This window comes from Gobius niger (genome assembly GCF_951799975.1).
Source record: "Gobius niger genome assembly, chromosome: 6".
Taxonomy (NCBI): Eukaryota; Metazoa; Chordata; class Actinopteri; order Gobiiformes; family Gobiidae; genus Gobius; species Gobius niger.
This window is the reverse complement of record NC_136857.1, coordinates 14025680-14045476: the sequence shown is the minus strand read 5'-3', so window position 1 is coordinate 14045476 and position 19797 is coordinate 14025680. Positions and strand designations below refer to the sequence as shown.

At 41.8% G+C, this 19797-nt stretch overlaps 2 protein-coding genes across 2 annotated transcripts in view; both read right to left on the bottom strand.

Moving 5' to 3' along the window:
* Positions 1–17261, bottom strand: part of LOC306963986 (myosin light polypeptide 6) — a 164509-nt gene extending 147248 nt beyond the window's left edge. Inside the window, exon 1 of the mRNA XM_079557793.1 lies at positions 17256–17261. Coding sequence (XP_079413919.1) covers positions 17256–17257 — 2 coding nt within the window. The 5' untranslated portion in view covers positions 17258–17261. The remainder of the gene's footprint in view (positions 1–17255) is intronic.
* On the bottom strand, positions 849–5804 carry slc26a10 (solute carrier family 26 member 10). Its single transcript, XM_079558260.1, has 18 exons — positions 5516–5804; positions 5142–5252; positions 4909–5066; positions 4668–4832; positions 4446–4598; positions 4133–4215; positions 3901–4048; positions 3721–3834; positions 3405–3482; positions 3235–3330; positions 2738–2844; positions 2600–2669; positions 2132–2314; positions 2001–2055; positions 1481–1569; positions 1359–1413; positions 1189–1295; positions 849–1115 (listed from the first exon to the last, which is right to left on the bottom strand). The coding sequence occupies exons 1-18, from the start codon at positions 5778–5780 to the stop codon at positions 1077–1079; spliced, it is 2076 nt and encodes a 691-aa protein (XP_079414386.1). The 5' UTR covers positions 5781–5804; the 3' UTR covers positions 849–1076.
* Positions 17262–19797: the final 2536 nt, after the last annotated feature.

Below are 19797 nucleotides of genomic sequence, written 5' to 3'. Positions count from 1 at the left end.
ACACAGATCAACAGCGTGAATGGATTTACAGATGTATAATTTCAAATATCAGTGGTTATTTTGTGGCCCAGTAAACATCTGGCCTGAGCCTCGTGTATCGTGTTCGAATGTTATAATTGAAGTGGACTACTTCTTCCCAATTAGCGCAATCCTCCTTGAGCTTTACAGGGAAAACCCAAAGGGCAGTGTGTCTAGAGACCTCTTTGAAATATGCTCTGGATAAAAAAAAATATATAAATATATAGGATATTCACTTGCCCGTCCAACATCAAGCGAAGCAAAATAATTAGTTTTTCCTGGTTTTGTCCTAGTTTTGAACTCGAGCGTTTAGCTTTGTTGGGTCAAGGTAAGACAGTCAATGGGTAAGACAAAGTGATGAGGAGCGACGAGTTCCATTGCTGGACAGCAGGGGGCAGCACAATAGCGATTGCTGTAAACCCTTGTAGGATTCAGCCGAGAAGCAACATAGGCCTTTATAATCCTGTGTGAAATATTTCAATACTTATAATAAATTGTATCGAAATATGATATCAAAGTGTGAATCAAAGTTATGTTGCCCAACGCGTTCTTCAGTTTGAGAGCGGCTCATCAGCACAAAGGAGCTCTTCTGCCGGACCAAATGCTTCACATTCCTTTGTATTTTTTTCTTTATTAGTACAGACCATACAATGACATTTTCTTTAATCTTTTAAATACATTCTTGTGCTGGAATGACAACAAAAGCATTGAGGAATCAACACTGAACCTGTGCACAATATGAAACAAAATGTCAGTTATTGGAAGACAACAAACACAAAATGTAACAATATGTTAAATGTATATAAATTATATGCACATTTTACACCAAGAATACTACTACTAAAACATAGAGAAATAAATATTCAAACATTCAAGCAAAACTGGAATCTTTAAATATATTCATAATATATTTTACACATTTCTGTACAAATTTTCTTTGGTAAGATATAGTAGACTATAGCATCTCTGAGCTACATATTGTGCAGTGAAGGGCTCAGCGCTCCAGTTGAAACACTGGTTTATCCCGACCATATGTCCCTATGTCCTCACCCCACGGCTCACACCCAAACTGTGGTGGTATTTTCTTGGGGTTTCTCCTAAAGGAAAATACTGTGTCACTGCCGATAATAAATCCATGTTATTTTTAAATGCTGATATTGTTTTACTTACCCGCTGGTGTTGAATGTACATTACCGCGTCATGGACTGTGACGAAAATGTGCTGTGCGTTTATGTAGTTCATGAGACCACTTGATGTGAGAATCTTTAAGACACTTTCTGTCAAAACAAAAATAATCATTGCTAGAATACATAAAATGTAGATAATGTTTTGCAGCTTACCATTGCAGTTGGCCAAATACACACCCACTCCAACTTTCTGACATTGGATGCACATCTGTGAAAGCTCACAATGTGAATAGGAAATAAAATCTGAATGAAGACTCTCTAGAAAGCACACACACCTGTATGAAGAGTCTTGCTCCGGCCACGTCCACAAATATGATACTGCTGCAGTCGATCAGCACAGTCTGGACCTCGTCCTCTGGAGCCTCTGCACAAATTAAAGGTTTCTTAATTTTCAAAATATCGATTGATCGCAATTTTAGTTTAATATTTATTGGGTTTAATTAATCATACATTATATTTTATTTTACCTCAATTCGTGGCTAAAATGAATGGTAAAGATTTATAACAAGGGTACATGAAAAAACGCATTTACTAATCATGACTTTTTTATGTATTTATAATGTAACAACAGTTCATGAGTTTTCATGAATACTCATGAATTAACACGTTTAATTAAGGCAATGAACTCAATAATGATCATACTCACGTTAACTCATGATGAATGAATGCATGATTTCATCATGAATTATACATAAATAAATGTACCCTCATTTAAAAACGTTACCAAATGAATTAACTGGTTTTATGGCATGGCCTGTTTTAGAAGCAATGACTACATTTTTTTTTTACACTTACCAGGTTTGAAAATCTCATGATTGGGAGAAAATAAATGGTTTGTGATGCCTCTTTCCTAAGATCAAACAAAATTACAGCTGATAATAAGAGGTGTACAATATGTTTATAAATGCACTGAAGCAGCCACACACCACAGTGTTGACAACGGTCTCCCGCTCCCGTCTCTCCTGGGCTTTCTGGGCCTTCTCTCGGCTGCGGATCTTTTCTGGAGTCAAGCCAAGCAGCTTATTGACTTCCTCACGAAAGAAACTTCGGTTCCCATAGTAGATTGGTCCATTGTAAGTCAGAATCTTCACTCCCGGCACCTCATAACACTGAAAATAACGTAAAAACAGTAATGAATGTGAAAAGGAATGGACAAAAGAATGTAAAAAAACAACAACTCATAATTGAGAAAAACTTTATTCCCCAAACTGACTCGGTGGAAAACTGTTGAATAAGAATCAAATAAAAAGCAGAACTCAAGTAAAAATACCACAACTTTGAAACAAACAAAAAATGGGGAAAAAATACATTTGTTGCACCCCCTTTATTTGTGTACAATGTACAATGAAATATATTACCATATTTGGGTTCAAGTTAAGACCAATGGGTTTTACCTTGGCATGTTTCTCCAAAGGTCTGTAAATTTCGGTGTTGCTTGCACGACCAAGTACAGAGCAGCCAGCCCTGTAGACGACAATACATATGTAGGTAGTATATTTGTACAGAAAAGTGCATAAGAAAAGGTGATGTACCTCTGTGTGCGGCAGATCACTGTCATCATTGAAAACACCACTCCAATGGCCAGACCCAAATCCACATTCAGTATTACGACAGACAGCCAGGTGACCACCCACACTACCTACAGTCAAAGCCTGTTAGGTTTAGATGTATTGGCAAACAAAATAACAGTATGAAAAATAAGAAAATGATAAAGAACTTAAAAACAGTAGTTCTCTGGTTAAGCTGGGCCATAGCTGGCCAGGACACTCTTGAAAAAGAGATTTTTGATCCTGGATAAATAAAGGACAAATGAAAAAAAATAATAATAAGTGGGGTATACCCACGATATTGGTAAATATTTGCTGGTCTAACATAGAAACATGTAACTACACACAGGGGAACCGTGCACCCTCACATTTGGCCACTGTAGAGAGTATAGTCACATACATACTTAGACTAATTTCCTGTATATTTATGTTTCCTTTTGCTACTTAGATGCTTCTGCTGTGTAAGTTGTAATTTTCCTTACAAAGTCTATTTTGCTGATCCTCCACAGTTCAGGAAGGTCCTGAAACTGCAGAAACATCTGCCTGAGGCTGGTGACATTGATGCACGCTAGTACGGCCTGAGGAGACAGAAGCAAATCTATTAACACATTTCTGTGAACCTGCTTATTAATGTTTCAGTATGGTTACACACCTTGGGTAGGAAATAAAAGAGTGGTCCAATCAGCAGCAAGACTATAAGAACTACCAGACTGGTGAACAAGCCCGACAGCTAAAGGAGATACAGAGACAATACTGCATGACCTCACGCATCAATATCGCCCAAGTAGAACTGATTACATTAATGTGACAGTAAAGACGATAGATACTGAGTCTGTTTTCTAGGCAAGGCAAGTTTCCAATAAACCATTTTATGAAAAGAAAAGTAAATTTGACATGACAAAACTGCAAATAACACTATTGATTACATTACTGATTACTGTAATTTCATTATGGATCTATAAACCGACCTGTGTGTGTCCGCCAGCGCTCTCAAGAATGTTTGTAGTAGCCAAAGTGGCTGAACTGGGAAAACAGGTGAAAAATGACGACACTGTGTTGGAGATGCCGTGTGCCAAAAGCTCCTGTCAACAAACACAAAAGTCAATATAAATGTAATTGAAAACCAAGTAAAGATTGTTGTGATTGACCTGGTTTGGATGTATTGAGTAACCATGTTTATCTGCATAAATCATAGCTAAAGACACGGACACGGCATAACCCACAAATGTTATGGCTAGCGTGTCTCCAGCAATCTCGGGGAAAGTATGCAAAGCTGGCATCCGTGGCCTCGGGAACCTGTGCACAAAAACAATATGAATGAGATGACCGGAAATGAAGATATGGAAAGCACAGCAGGGATTTGTCTAATGCTAATCTCACCCTGCTGGGATGTGTCCAACTATCTGTATGTTATAGGAGGAGTCCAGGGAGAAGCCGTATGCCACGCCTGTAGCTACGATCACCTGGGACACAAATTAGTTCCTTTGCCTCAAACAGGGATGAAAGAAGTACTGTACTTGAGCAACATAAACACTTACCAAAGACTACATGTTGATAATACCACAACAATTGCCATGGAAACAGCAATGTTATAACCGTTTCTCTTTTTTTGACTTCTCTATATAATAATATAGGTTACTTTAGAGTTTTTAGACTGTTCAATTAAATATCAATGACTAGTATTACTACTTACTGTGAGTATTTCAACAGGGATTGGTGTACGTAGTTTCTGTCTGTATCTCATATTGACTTCTTTGATGGGCACCAGGACAATGAGACACACCAGAGAGATCAGCAGCTCTGCTATGTTGGTGTCACGGAGGTTCTCCATCACTGATGCCAGGGTCTGAACATACAACACATGAATTAATATGAACATGACTTAATGTTATGTACTAAGAATATTACATTGTACCTTGAAGAGAGAGAAGGTGCCTGTGTGGCGAGCTAGTCGCAGTCCCAGCATGCTTTGCAGCTGTGAGATTGTAACGTGGAAAGCAGCAGCACTAGTAAAGGCCTTAACAATTGGTTCTGACAGATATGTGGACAAGAAGCCCAGCTGAAGCCCGAACATGCAGAGCTGGAGAAACATCACATATTCAGCTGTCAGGAAAAGCATACTCTCAGTTTCATCAGTTTTGAACGTCGTGTCGCACCATAATAATTCCAGAGAGAAAAGCCACAGCCGAGGCCACAGCGATCCTCTGTGCCTCAAATTCAGCGGCAGCAGACGAGGATGAGTTCAGGTCTAGAGGAGTGGACACCACCTGCTCCACCACGGAGCCCGTCATCAGACTTACCACAGCAAAGGTGCCTGCAATATCAAAGTGTCAGGTGAGGGGTACAGCACAGAACTTCAGTAATAAAGTCCAGTAAAGTTGGATCCCACCTGTTGACACATGACGCCCAGTGCCAAAGAACATATAAAGGACCACAGGGAAGAAGGACGTGTAGAGGCCAAATATTGGAGCCACAGATGTAAGTAAAGCAAAGGCCATCCCTGTTGAGAATTCAAATGTAATCATTCTTTTAATCCCTAATTACAGTCAACATAAAGAATTATCAATTAAATAATTAATGTCTAAATAATAAGGCTATAACAATAACAATAACAACATTAACTACACCCTAGACCATTTTAAAACATCACTTTAAATTATCCTGAGAAAAAAATAATAATCACATTTTAAAGCATAATAATCTTCGCTTTTTTTCCCTACTAGTGGCTGCACTGTGTTTAATTAGACATGTAGACCTCATTACCTTGGGGAATATGAAGAATCCCAACAGTAAATCCAGCTACAGTGTCTCCTAAAATCCATTGTCTGAGCTTGTATCGGGGCAGCCAGGCGAAAATAGGCACTCTGTCTTTGAGCAGGTGAAGGCACGCGCGGCGAGAGCACCTGCACGTCCCGGTGAGCCTCTCGCGGAGCCGTGCGTCTCCGCTGGCGTCATCCTCCGCGCCGTAGGCCTGTTTGAAGCGGTCTTCCGTGTAGATGTTCCGGTACACGGCCACAGAAGCGCTCATGATGCCGCTGAAGTTGTCAGTGATTGTGCATCATCATCCAGTCAGTGTTGTGAAGTAAACTGTTTCTTTGAATAAGCCTATATACGAGGGTCCGTCTTAGTCCCAAGCGCCATCGCACTTTCCTGCCATACTCCTCTCAGCCAATGACAAAGCTCGAAGCTCAGCCTTTTTTGTTACAGTGTTGAACAACTTTTTCTTTTTTTTTTCCCCTCCAAAAACTTCAGTCTGCAGGACCATAGGTGTGTACGTCCAGGTTTCCCTTCTAGTCCTCTGGGTCCTACTGCTCAACAGAGTTTGTATTGTTGTTCTATAGTAAAGTTAGACATGTTGAAATGTGCCTACCTACGCACTCTCAACACATGTGGGTAAAGGCTTATGTACTCTCCAGAGAACGACGCTGGAGTTTCTGGTCAAAAGAGCTATAATTGAGTCCAACACAATGTGCAGCACTGTCAGAAGTCAGATCAGATCAAAGTGCTATTGTTAGTGGCCCTAAGGTGTAACCCCAAACCAGCCCTGCCAGTTGGGAGTTCATTTCCGAGAAGGATGGATATCTGTTTAAATAGTGTAGGCATTAGTAAGAGTGAAGGACCGAGGAGACCCCCAGTGAAACCCAATCACACAGAGCCGCCTGGTCCAGGGATCAAACCACAACTTGACTCTGATAAGGCACTTCTGATGAGTGATGAGCAGTTCTGCGTATATGGAGCCAATACAAGGAACACTGCAGTCCACATTGGTTGAGATATACTGTAATTGCTTGTGTGGTGTGAACCTTCGTGATATAGATATTAAAACATGTTTACACAAACAAAGGAAAAATGAAAATAAAGTTGTAATAGTGTGCACAGCCCTGGAACCTGTGAATGAACCCCTCACATGACTGATGTTGCTGGTCCCACAGGGCGACGTGAGGAAGTCTCTGCAGTGGCACTGTTGTCGATTGTTGCAGACCAACACCCAAGGATCTGGATTTGAATGGGGTCTGGACCTTGACTCTAAATATCACAGCATCCCATTTAAAGTTTTTTAGTTTGTCCAACACATGTGCAGAATGTACTATGTTAAAAACTGAGTGTGGTAAAATGGTCTACATTTTACACCCCTCTCCACTAGGCACTCAAAGCCCTTTTCTGAACCACTCACACATTCATACACCAGTGCACACACACACACACACACACACACACACACACACACACACACACACACACACACACACACACACACACACACACACACCGGTAGCTAGACGAGTAAAGTGTCTTGCCCAGAGAGACAACGTCACTATGGTGGGAATTGGGATTGGGCAACCAACCTTTGGATCAGAAGCTGAATGCTCACACTGAGCTACTGCCATCAAATGAGTTATGCTTTTGGCCAATATGTGTGTAATGTCATCCCAAAATGCTGCGTATTGCTCTTTCCAAGATACAATAAAAACATAGACACTACCGTTTCATATTGCACTTTCAAAGATGCTTTACATTGTATTCATTTATGTCATACTCTGTGGTGGTAAGATATTATTGTAGCCACAGCTTCTCTGGTGAAGACTGACAGAAGCGAGACTGCCAATATGTGTCACTCACTCTCTCACTCACTCACTCACTCAGTCATTCAATTGTGCACTCACTCACGCACTCACTCAATCACTCTCTCAGTCACGCACTCACTCTCTCACTGACTGACTCATTCACTCACACACTCACTGACTGATTTATTCACTCAGTCACGCTCACACTCACGCACTCACTCACTCACTCTCTCACTGACTGACTCATTCACTCACACACTCACTGACTGACTTATTTACTCAGTCACGCTCACACTCACGCACTCACTCACTCTCTCACTGACTGACTCATTCACTCACTCTCTCACTGACTGACTCATTCACACACACACACTCACTCACGCACTCACTGACTGATTTATTCACTTAGGTACGCTCACGCACTCACTCTCTCACTGACTGACTCATTCACTCACTCTCTCACTGACTGATTAATTCACTCACACACACACTCACTGACTGACTGACTGACTTATTCACTCAGGCACTCACGAACAAACACACTCACTCACACACTCATGCACTGACTCACTCTCGCACTCACTCACTCACCCACGCACTTACTCACTCACACTCACTCACGCACTCACTCACTCACACTCACTCACGCACGCACTCACTCACACACACACACACACACTCACGCACTCACACACTCACTCACGCACTCACTCACGTGCTCACTCACACACACACTCACACACTCATTCAGGCTCTCACCCACACGCGGCCACACTCACTCACTCACACACTCACTCACTCACTCATGCACTTACTCATGCACTCACTCTCGCACTCACTCACTCACCCACGCACTTACTCACTCTCGCACTCACTCACTCACCCACGCACTTACTCACTCACACTCACTCACGCACTCACTCACACTCACTCACGCACTCACTCACTCACATACTCACTCACTCACACACACACTCACTCACTCACACACTCATTCAGGCTCTCACCCACACGTGGCCACACTCACTCACTCACACACTCACTCACTCACTCACTCACTAGCGCTGAACGATATGGACAAAATTTCATATCTCGATATACATGCCAGATGTCTCGATATCGATACGATATTGCTTTGGGTTAGGTGAAAAGCAAGGATTTTTCGATTTGAATGTTCATATCTCAATATCAATACGATAACGATATATCGTTGCTTGTTCGATATTAATATCTTGAATGTTCATATCTTGATATCGATACAATAACGATATATCTTTCAGCCCTATCACTCACTCACGCACTCACACACACACACATTCACAACAAAACGAGAGTCTGTACCTGTGGTATTCAAACCATTAACATTGCGAAACACACAATCTGAGCCTCAAAGTCTGAACTGCTCATATTCAAACTCATGTCATTAATGAAGTTCTCCTGAACAGGACATTGGCTCAGAAGGAGAGTGGAGGTTCCTCAGCTGCGGTACTGTCCAAAGATGGGTAAAGTCACTACTGCACAGAACAGTAGTGTTTATTTATGGTTTTGACAAAATATATGAATACTTTCAGTTAGTTTTGTCTGAGATCAGATGAAAGTATTACAAATACTACCATAAGCAAAGACACACAAGGCAGTTGTTTGTCTTGTATTCCTAGAAGCCCACTGTCTGTGTCTGTGGAGCGGAGGAGGAGATGCAGTGATATAAGGGACTTCCTCTAGATGCTAGGAATGTGGGCCATTGTGTTGATCAGCTCTGGAGAATTTATGCACACACTGACGACTTGGTGTGTCTGCACACTGTTTAAACAAGATATTAATCAGTGGTAAAGGGAACAATGCACTGAATCAAGAGGATATGGAGTGTTAACCCACACTAGACAAAACCTATCATAACGCAGACCCACTTATAAATTCAAACAATGACTATGCTAAGATAAGGTAGAAAGACATACCAGGACCTGCCGGGACCTGCTGTTTATGTCACCTTAAGTGCTGCAATTTGTGGTCAGAAAAGTATGTTACAGCCTCTATGGACAGGTTAATTTTAAACAGTTTTGAAGTTTTATCATCATGATAATTGGGGATTCCAGTCAAAATCTCCAAGATTTCTTTTGACCAAAGGGATTCACCACAAAGGTGAAACAGTCGATCCTTATGTTGACGAAGAATAAAAAGTCTTTACTTAGGATTCACCCTTAGAGGTGAATTGGAACCACAATTGTGCGCATCTCCTTCATGTCCAAAGTGTCTCCTGGTCAGACCGAGCCACTGTGTTTGTGGACCAGGGTGAGGCTTAGTCATTATGCGGCCTATAGTTCCTGCTATTGTTCACTATCTGCTTTATGGGATGCTTGTGCTGACCCCCCATGGCATGTTACTTTGGATGTGACCTTGTCTATGAGACTGGCTCCTGGTGTCTCTGTCTCCTCTCCCATCCCTTTCCGCTGGCTACTTCTCTCTGGACAGCCCTGACTCTACAGCCCTCTGTGCACTGCATACATCTAGTCCTATTGGTTCATGAATTTGCTGTAATTTGTCTCTCTTACCAAACAAAGTATGAAGGGTTAAGAGCTTGATCCAAGAGCGTGACCCATACATTTGTCTGGCAGCTCTTTGAAGTGCATTGAAAAGCTTATGTTTTATGGTTCCTTGGCTCCATTATTAGACAACAATAGTGCAACAACAATTTTATTTTTTATAGGCATTTATAATAAACATATAATAACATAATAATAACATCCGTCCGTCTGTATCTGGAAGTCACACAGATCTTGGCTCAGTTATTCTCTACCACCTTTGGTGGTGTTTACAACTTTGACCATAGTGTTTCCAGCCCATACTCTGCACATTATGTTCCTGTGCACTATGCAACTTGGTTATGGCGCTCCATGTAAGCTTTCCCTCCCATCTTACACTCTGCAGTTATGTGCTGGATAGTTTCAGAGACCTCTTTGTCTGGTCTGATAGATCTGGGCCTGTTGTTCTGGTGCGCAAGGCCTGCTCCTGTGTAGTCTCTGTGCTGTCCTTGTTGTGGTAAGTTTAGTTAGAGTTAAGCTAGTAACCAAACCGAGGCCTGCTCCTGTGTAGTCTCTGTGCTGTCCTTCAGTCCTTCTTGATGAAATGAAATCAAATTTATATATATAGCACATTTAAAAACAACTCTTGGTGACCAAAGTGCTTCACAAACAGGTCTACAGTACAAAAAAGACAATACACAATTATACAGGCAGCAAAGCACTAACAGCTAAGAATTTGGCCATGATATGTGCTAAACATGAACAGTGTTAAAACCTTTGGAGTAAAAATGTGTCTAAAGCAGGGTTTTAAGTGTCTGTGCAGCGCTTCTTGATAACCGCCACTTCAGTTATGTTTCGGTTGTCCTCCCATGACGGAACCTCCAGAACCTCATCTTCTGTTCCCCAATGTCTGAGACATTCATTGTGTTCTTCATCCTTATTATTACTGGCAGAGCGTAACTATTTAGTCCATTGAGCTGGCTTCTTAAGAACTTCTTTACTTGTTAAAGGTGACCGTAGCCGCTTTCCTTGTTGTAACATCTTCGAGGTTGCCATTTGCTTGTGGGATTCCAAGGTACTTGTATCAATCCAATGCCTGCTATTGTTCCCTCTGGAAGTGAGACCCCTTCTATGTGGACTACCTCCCCTCTCTTAGTCACCATCCGACTACACTAGTCCGAAAGACATTTCAGTGTCAGTAGATCCTGGTGGCGTGGATCAGTGAGGTGGTGTTTTGCTCATGCTAAGTGTACAGCTTGATGTCATCCATGTAGATGCGCTTTGTGGTCTGGGAGCCAGCTACAGCCAAAACAAACCGTTAAACCTGAGGGGACAGACCGCTCCCTGTTGTTTGGGCCTAAGCTGTGGAACGCTCTGCCCTTCCCCGTCCGTACGGTTCCCACATGGGGTTTTTTCACCAAGGTGCTGGTTGGGAGCTGGTTTAGGGCTGGTGCTGGTGCCGGGTTGGTTCCATACTGATTTGGTTTTCCACCATAATGAGAGCTGGCATTGTGCCATATTTAAAACATGTCAGCTATATATTTTGGTGGTCGACCATGAAGAGACTTAGCAGAGGTATTTTAAAAAGCCAGACCCCCAGCCGTTGACATCACTGGTGCTCGTTTCTTGGTTCAGCTTTTAACTGGTTCTCAGCTGGCACCAGTTTTTGGAACAAAGAGCCAGCATTTTTTCAGTGGAAAACAAAACTGGTTCTGAAACTGGAACTGGCCTGGAACCAGCACCGGCACCAGCTTGGTAGAAAAGGGCAAACAGTCGAGTGTTTCAAATCTCGTCATAAGATTGTGTGGTCCCCTTTGTCTTTTTTTATGTTATCTTTTTGGTTTTATTGTTTTATCCACTGTTTTTATGTTTTTTACATATTATTCATTGTTTTATGTGGGTTTAAGTGTATTCTCCTTTACTTTGTTTTATTTGTAATCTGTTTCTTTTTGATGGTAGGCTAATTAGTGTTAGAGGATAACATTAAATCGCCATTTATCTTACTGGGTCAGGCTGTACAGTCGTACTATCTCTGTCATAACCTTGACTGTGGGGCTCAGGCGCCCACTCTTAGCCACTGAATGCTTGCGTATCAGTATGACGCTCTGAGAGGGTATTTATCCCTTTTCTGTGGAAGCATAGACAGACTTGAATGGTAGGGCTAGCGCAATGTCTCGAGTTCATGTCTCCGGGTCCCGCACCGATGGTAAATAAACTTCTCCTGCATAAGACATCCAGACTGCTGCCTATTCTTCATCTATCCTCTCGAACATCATTGTTATTTCTCTAACAATTACTAACAATCGCAAGTATCGCATCTGTTCATTGTTTTAATGATTTTATGAGCAGCATTTTGGAGACGTTTTTGTTGTTTAAATGTGCTATACCGGATGTATAGTCGGTATCCATGGCCAGTCTTGCTGAGGGGTTCAGACCTATGCAGAACAGCAGAGGAGACAGACTGTCTCCTTGGTACAGTGGTATGCATACAAGTATCGGCCCCCCTTTAACTTTCAACATTTTGCCACGCTATGGACCATAAACATAAAAGAAGGATACCACTGAAAAGTGGGATGTGCATAAGTACCTGCCCCCCTTTCCTTTTAGTGCAACCAATTGCCTTCGGAAGTTGAATGAATATTTCTGAATGATCACATGTTGACCCAATGACTTAATAGAGTCTACATGTGTGTAATATATTGTCAGTTCAAATACAGCTGCTCTGTGATGGTCTCAGAGGTCTGTTAAGAGACTATTGTGGAGCAGACAGCATCATGAAGTCCAAGAACACACCAGACAGGTCTGGGATGAAGTTATTGAGAAGTATAAAGCTGGGTTAGGTTATAAAAAGATTTCAAAAGCTTTAAACATTTCTCAAAGTACAGTTAAATACACCATCCAGAAATGGAAAGAGTATGGCATCACTGCAAACCTACCAAGACCCGGCCGTCCTAAGCCATCTCCTAAAAACCGTCGTTCCACATAGCGCCACCCGGCCTCGCACGCCACAATCTACGAGCATGTATCGACTCTACCCCGCACACACCTCTGGTGGGGTTATAGAATCATTCAGAGGTGCCAAGCTGTATTAAAACAGAAAAGAAACCACTAAATACAACTATGAAGGTAAGCTATACGCAAATGTTACGCTAACATCAGCTAAAGCTGCGCAAACAGCGGCTGAATGCTAATATCGGGCTTTTAGAACAGCCGTGCGATGTTGAAATGTGAAATATCAAATCCGTATGACCTGGGTGTCAATAGTGAGTGCTGTTCACTCTCTCGTTGCCAATCAGAGGCCAGCAGTTTGTTCACATCACATCAGATACGGACTAGCGCGCTAGCAGAGGTCGGTCCCTTTTCTTTGTAAATATCCCAATTTAAACATGATTTTGTTTTGTTTCACACAATTGTGGTGTCACTGAAAATAAATCAGACTTTTTCACTCAAACGTACTTTTTTACTTTAACTTGAGAAATTATATTGGTCACAACTTTTTACTTCTACTTGAGTAAAATTATTTCAAAGTAATGTTACTCTTACTTGAGTAAATATATTGGCTCTACCCACCCCTGTTAATGTGTTTGTTAAAGAGAAATCACATATTGAATCCAAGCATTATGAGGAGTTGCGTGCATCAGTGCTTCTTGGAGCATGTTACTGTTTTCCTGTCGTCTCTTGATGAACATGACCTGGACCACGCCTTGCCCTCAGCTCCATTCATCACACATCTGGGTCGTGCATCTCCTGGGCGGGATATGACGCAACACCAAAGTCCACTGCTCCCAAAGGACACAACCCAGATTAAGATGCAACATTATAAAAACTTGAGAAAGCATGATCTATTTGATTTGGTGGGTAATGAGATTGTCTGCAGAGAACAAAAGGAATTCCCCTCTGACCTTCCTCTTAGAGACTGATAACACTGTCCTGTCTGACCTCTGTGAGGAGACTATCAAACACATATGTCTGTCTAGACTGGTGCATTTCCACAGGTATCTTGTACATGTAATATATCTATTACAGACTGAGGGCAAATGCCTTCACAAAACAATATGCTCAGACTTGAACCATGTTGTAGAACATGAACATGTTTGAATTTCCGTTTGTTTAACCAAATCTTGGTGAGTTGTTTCATTGGAACTACATGTTACACATTAGGAACAATTATGGAAAACACCATTTATTCATACTCATTTCAGGTTTAGAAAGCAATGGATAAATGTGCCCCCACAGACAAAACATTTGTCTGTAGTGCTCACACACCAGTTCTACTTGTGTTTGGATCAGCGCACTCACCTTAAAATTGCATGTCACTTCCTATCTCATTCCAAAGCATTGTGTTTTCTACGCACTATAGTGACACAGCCTTGAACTGCTTTGTGAAAGTGCTCACTTTATTGTTTAAACTCTCTCCAGCCCATTAGCATATGGACAAACATACTAGGGGCTGTGCTGTCACAGCTTAACAAGCTGACTCTTAGCTCATCGTTAATAAACAGAAGGAAAAAAACAGCCTTTCTGTTTAGGGTGAGATTCAGAGAGCTCTTGAAAGTCACCAGTGCAGCCACGCTCTCTTGACGTAGTTGAAAAAGTTGACTCAGCTTTAACACAAAAAGTCTTAAAAAAGCATTGTGCCTATTTTAGCATTTATTTGTTTTCTTTATACCACATAAATGATCTCTATCATTATCATCTGGTCAATTTAAAGTTTTTATTAAGTATCATAGATCCATGTGCACTACCTGGCACACACTAAGATGAGGCAGTGCTGTTCAGTAAGTTTTCTCTGTGTAACTTGTTACTTACGTGCCTGTGTTGAGACGATTTAGGTTTAGGATTGGCACTAGCCCAGGAACTTCATTCATCTATTCAATGAGTTTCACAAACCCCGGCGGCACAGGACACAGAGAGAGGCACGTACCAGCCCGGGGCAGCAGGGTGGAGGCTGTGGACGTGGGCGCACTGTCAGACTCTCATGTACTGTAATCTGTAACAAAAGCACAGAAAAATTACCTCATACATTACAACAATATACAAAAAACTGTATGTGTATAAATGTACTACGGAGTACTCATGTTCTCTCTATATATTTTTCATTCATTCATTGGGTAGCAACCCCTCCATTTTTAATTTAATTACCTGGATGACTGAGAATGAACACTGTTTCAGTCATTGGGCCTGTTAAGATATCACCAAACACAAACACACAAAACCTGTCTGCAAGTCCCAGGAAAATATGAGAACCCTAAATAAAGCTGTATAATTTCTGGTTAAGGAGTGACTATCACCTACTGCATAATCTCCAAGTCTGAGCAATGTCCAGGAAAACACCGCTCTCCATCATGGAGCAAAACACCAGTCTGGTATCGGGAAACAAAAGGTTTAGGCACTACAGGTATCGAAAAAAATTAAAGTATCAAAAGCAGGTAGCGAAAATAAATACTAAATCCTTATATTCAAGTTTTCATGTAAATTATTATATGACAAATAATTTAGTATAGGTGTCGATCGTTCAGGTACCGGTATCAAAAACAAATTGACGGTACCCAGACCTACATATAAGTGAGAATACCAGCCTATGCAGAGAAATCATGCATCACCACAAATACAGATGGTCAGGTCATATATTGACACTTGTGTAGTTCAGTCCTGTGCACTTTGCCCCTCTTGTGGTTGAGCTGAATGAGTCTGTCTTCAAAGCACAGTCCTGGCTCCAGCTGGGTGGCCATTAGCTCCTGGTTTCCGGCACTGCTCTGTGTGCATTGCGCGACGGTGCGGTCCGTCAGGGCTGAGCACACCCCAGGGAGGGACCAGAGGCTCCGCCCGACCCTCGCCACTGCTTCCTGCTCATATGGGACGGGCTCGATGTGGAGTGCCATTGTCCTGTGTGTTATCTGATGGTCGCATGCACACAAAGGCCACACTCCAACCCTTTGTAGCACTTTGGAAAAAGTGAGTGAAGGGGAGCGTATTCAATTCTCTGGATCTGTTATAAAGCCTTGCTGAAAATGTAATGAAAACATGTTTCACAAATTCCCATAGCATGTTGGGCTCAGTAATATATTGGGAAGATGGGATCTTCTGGGGCAACAGTGGTTAAGATGGGAGAACGGGTCGTTCAATAATCAGTCCAATCCCTGCAGGTGCAGACAGCTATTGTGTACTTTGTCAAGACACCACCCACTTTGGAAGTGTCTTGTTGATTAAAAGTCAGTGGTGGTCGAAGGAGCCACTCGCAGCCTCATTCTACCCCAGGGCAGCTGTGGTTACAAAGTGGTTTATCACCACCGCTTGGAGTCAATAAATAATGTAATGTAAAGCGAGTGTCCAGAATAGTGCAATATAAAACTTCTGAGGGTTGTACTCTCTTTTTCTCAGGGCTTGGATATGGCCTAGTAAAATGTATTGTCACTGCAAAAAGTAATGTAGAAATAAGTACAATTTGTCCTTGACTTGAGTAACTACTTTCAAAAAATCTGTCTCATGAGAAAGGTTGCTCTTACCTTATTTCAAGACAATTGTACTTATTTCTAGATTACTGTTTGCAGTGTGATGCTGTTTTATAGCAGATGACAATAAAAAAAATAAAAAAGAGCATTTTATGTGACATGTCTAATGTATAATCTTAGATGAACTGTCATGTCTTATTTTAGGTTTAACCTGAGCAGAGAAATGTTTCCCGAAGTTCACATCGAATGCAGGATGTCATTTGTACCTTTGACCGGCATGCCCCGACTGAGCTTTCCCCTGAGGCTAATTATTGTGGGTTTAAAGGCAGCCTTTTTGTTCTCGTATTTACATTGACAGATGCTTTGCGTGAATAAAATATGGTGAAGGGGTTTGATGAATTACTGTGAGAAACATGTGAATATATACTGTCCATAATGACAAATAAAAAAGCATCATGGTTTCTAATGCAAGCATAAATAAAAGAGTGTATTTGAAATTTGCAAACTGATTTTAATTGTGTAAACAAGTTCATTTGGAGTTAATGCTCTAATGCTACTTCTATCATCGTTACTTTGTGACTAATACAATATTGCAACCAAGGTAAAAATAAGTAAATGCTTCAGTACAAACAACTTTCCACTAACTGCGTATGAAATGCAATAGTCTGTTGGAACACAAGGCATTTAGTGCCTACATACAGTATGAGAGCAGTGTCCTCTTGTGGAGTGACAGGGTACAGTCCAGCACCCGCACACGATTCCTATAGAGACACTATTGTGTGGTGAATCAAAGGGAGATCTGTTGCAGCGGGTCTTTGGTGATCAGTGGTATCAGTAGCAGCGGAGTGAGGATGGCCTGTGCAGGTGCCTCGGATGGGGGACGAGGAAAGGTGCTCCAATTTCACACAGATGAGCATCAAAAATGTATGCGACAGGGAACAGCTGGAAAATGTCTGTAAAAAATAACATGATTATTTTTAATCATGTTATTTTTTACGTGATTAAAGATCATGTAAAAATAACACTGTGGTGTTATTTGTCTTGTTAAGTTAAGTTAAAAGCAGTTTTTGTTTAAATAGCCTCTTTTAACTACTATGTTTTTTTTAAAACAGTTTGCCTTATCTTGTATATTTCTTGTTTAATGTCTTTCAGTAAAGCAGCACTAAGTAACGTGTTTACCTTAATAAATCCTTTTCTTAGTCCCTCTGGGGGTAATACAAGTGTTAATGGGACGATTGGGGGGCCTTTCATCTCCTCCTGTTGTCTCTAGCCAGAAAACCATGCTTGCAACTTACCTGCCCCCGGGTCGGAGCCACCATTAATAATGGAATCACGAAGAAGAAGCTAACAGGCTAATGGGCAAAGCTAACTATGGGCTAGCGCCACTTAAACAGTATTTACAACCAAGTTTGAGTGACATTTTTTTTAATCTCCATTGTGTATTTGGATGTACAATATCCCTCTCTCCCTTTGTCTTTTCTGTCAGCGTAGTATTTACTTTCACGGACAAAAAATGAGTAAAAAAACACCACATGCTACGACACCTGCAGTGGCGCGTGTGGCCTCTAGGGGCATGAATTACTTAGTTCTGCTTTAAATGGCATCTTTGGATGTATTAAAAATCGAAACATTAAGCTTTGGGTTTGAGGTTAGCACTATGACAATATAAAACTGAATCCTGATACATCAAATGTGAACTCCCAATTTGCAGGGATTGTCATATCAGGATCGCGGCTTTGGTCAAACATAATGATATCAACAATTCTGTCTTGTTGTAAAATAATGTCAGGCAGATTCAACATTGAAGAGTAAAAAGCAGACATTTTGAGTTGCCGTAAAAGGCCATATAAATCAGGGAGCGTTTCCCTGCACAGCTTTATACTTAAATTTTTGCACATTATTTTGTTGTGTTCAGAACATAAAGACTGCATCTAAAACATGGCAGGCTTTCGGGTAGCTACTGTATAGTGTGGTGTAATTTCTAATACAAATCTAAATTGTGATATACATTTCTTTTTGCCTATATTCCCCACTCCCACTTTGGACGCCTCCTAAAGCAGAGGCCAGAGCCAAGTTCCAGCATAAAAATAATGATAAAATGTGCACGCGTAAAATTAACACATAACTCCATCTAAAGGTTCTAGATCATCCCTACTTTCTCCTCTTCTTTTCTGAAGATCAAGCAATGGCAAAAAGTTGAATAATTCTCTCTCTTTGATCTGCGCACACAAGTGAGAGTTCATTTCCATTTTTGATTTTTTTTTTTTCCCCCCCTTTCCTTTCTGTAAGAGTGCCAGCATCAAGATTTACCTTGGTGTGCAAATGTGCTGGAATAGGTTAAAAGGAAATCTCGCAGCTCTCTCAAAGCACAAGTGCAGATGTTATGAAGTTAATTAAAAATTTAGCAATTCGTCTCTCCCGTCCCAATTTAGGCTGCATCAAACTGAAAGAAAACAGGCAGAAAACGACTTATGAGAGAAGTCCACACATTTTTCCCTTCTACTTGTATGGAGGCGTCAGTGTAAGGTATGCGCCTGTAATGTTAAATCTAGCATCCGTACCACCGTTTCTCATTCTTTACACGATTTAAACACCCATTTTCCCATGTAAACCGACGTGGAAAATAGCAATATGATTCTATGCTTCCGAATCGATTTTCCACTTGAAGATTTAACATTGCTGGACTCAGAAATTATTCATTTTCCCAACTCATTTCATTCAAGCTTGTGCAGATTGAGCAGACAACAGCCAGAAAGACTCCCCCCCCGCCCCCCACCCCCCACCCCCTGGACCCCCCCATCCGCCAATCTGCCCAACAAATAAGCAAGCTTTATCAATGTTTACTGAAATTGCATCAGTATGTTGACACGGGCCTCGCATCTTCTCCCAACTCTTAGATCTCCTCCCAAATAATAGCGCCATCCATGGAAAGGGTGTCAGGTCTCCCGGTGCTCCCCCACCCCTGCGCGCTGTACCGGGAGGGGAGAGCAGCAAGAGGGTGGGCTGCACAGGTGTAGCTGCAGCTGCGTATCCGTGCACAGGCGTTAGCGTTAGCCCCGTGTGCTTCCTTCTACCCCCACAGGGACCACCCTCCTCCCCTCTCTCTCCTCTTCTCTCCTCCGCTGAGTGATATTACAAGCGGCAGGCGCGCTCCTCTGATCTGAGTGCACCGGGCTCCCATCGCGGTCCTGGGTGAATAGCGCTTGACTTGTTCAATTTGTTTAGAAGCAGCGTTCACCTCTTTGAAGCCACACGTTTTAGCATAAATCATAACCTGTCTCCTCGCTCACAACAGCTTTGAAATGCAACATCTGCTTTTGAATCCCCCTGCTTTACAATTAGTTAGGCAACATCAAGAGATTGACTTGGGTAATTTTTCTTGATAATGAACTCCTTTGTACGCGCCTGGGGGCATTAGGGCAGACCCCCTCCCCCCTTTTGGATTTGACGAAGGCCAAGGTCCAAGCAGTGGCCGCTCTCCACTGACAGGACGTCCCGGTTCTCTCTCC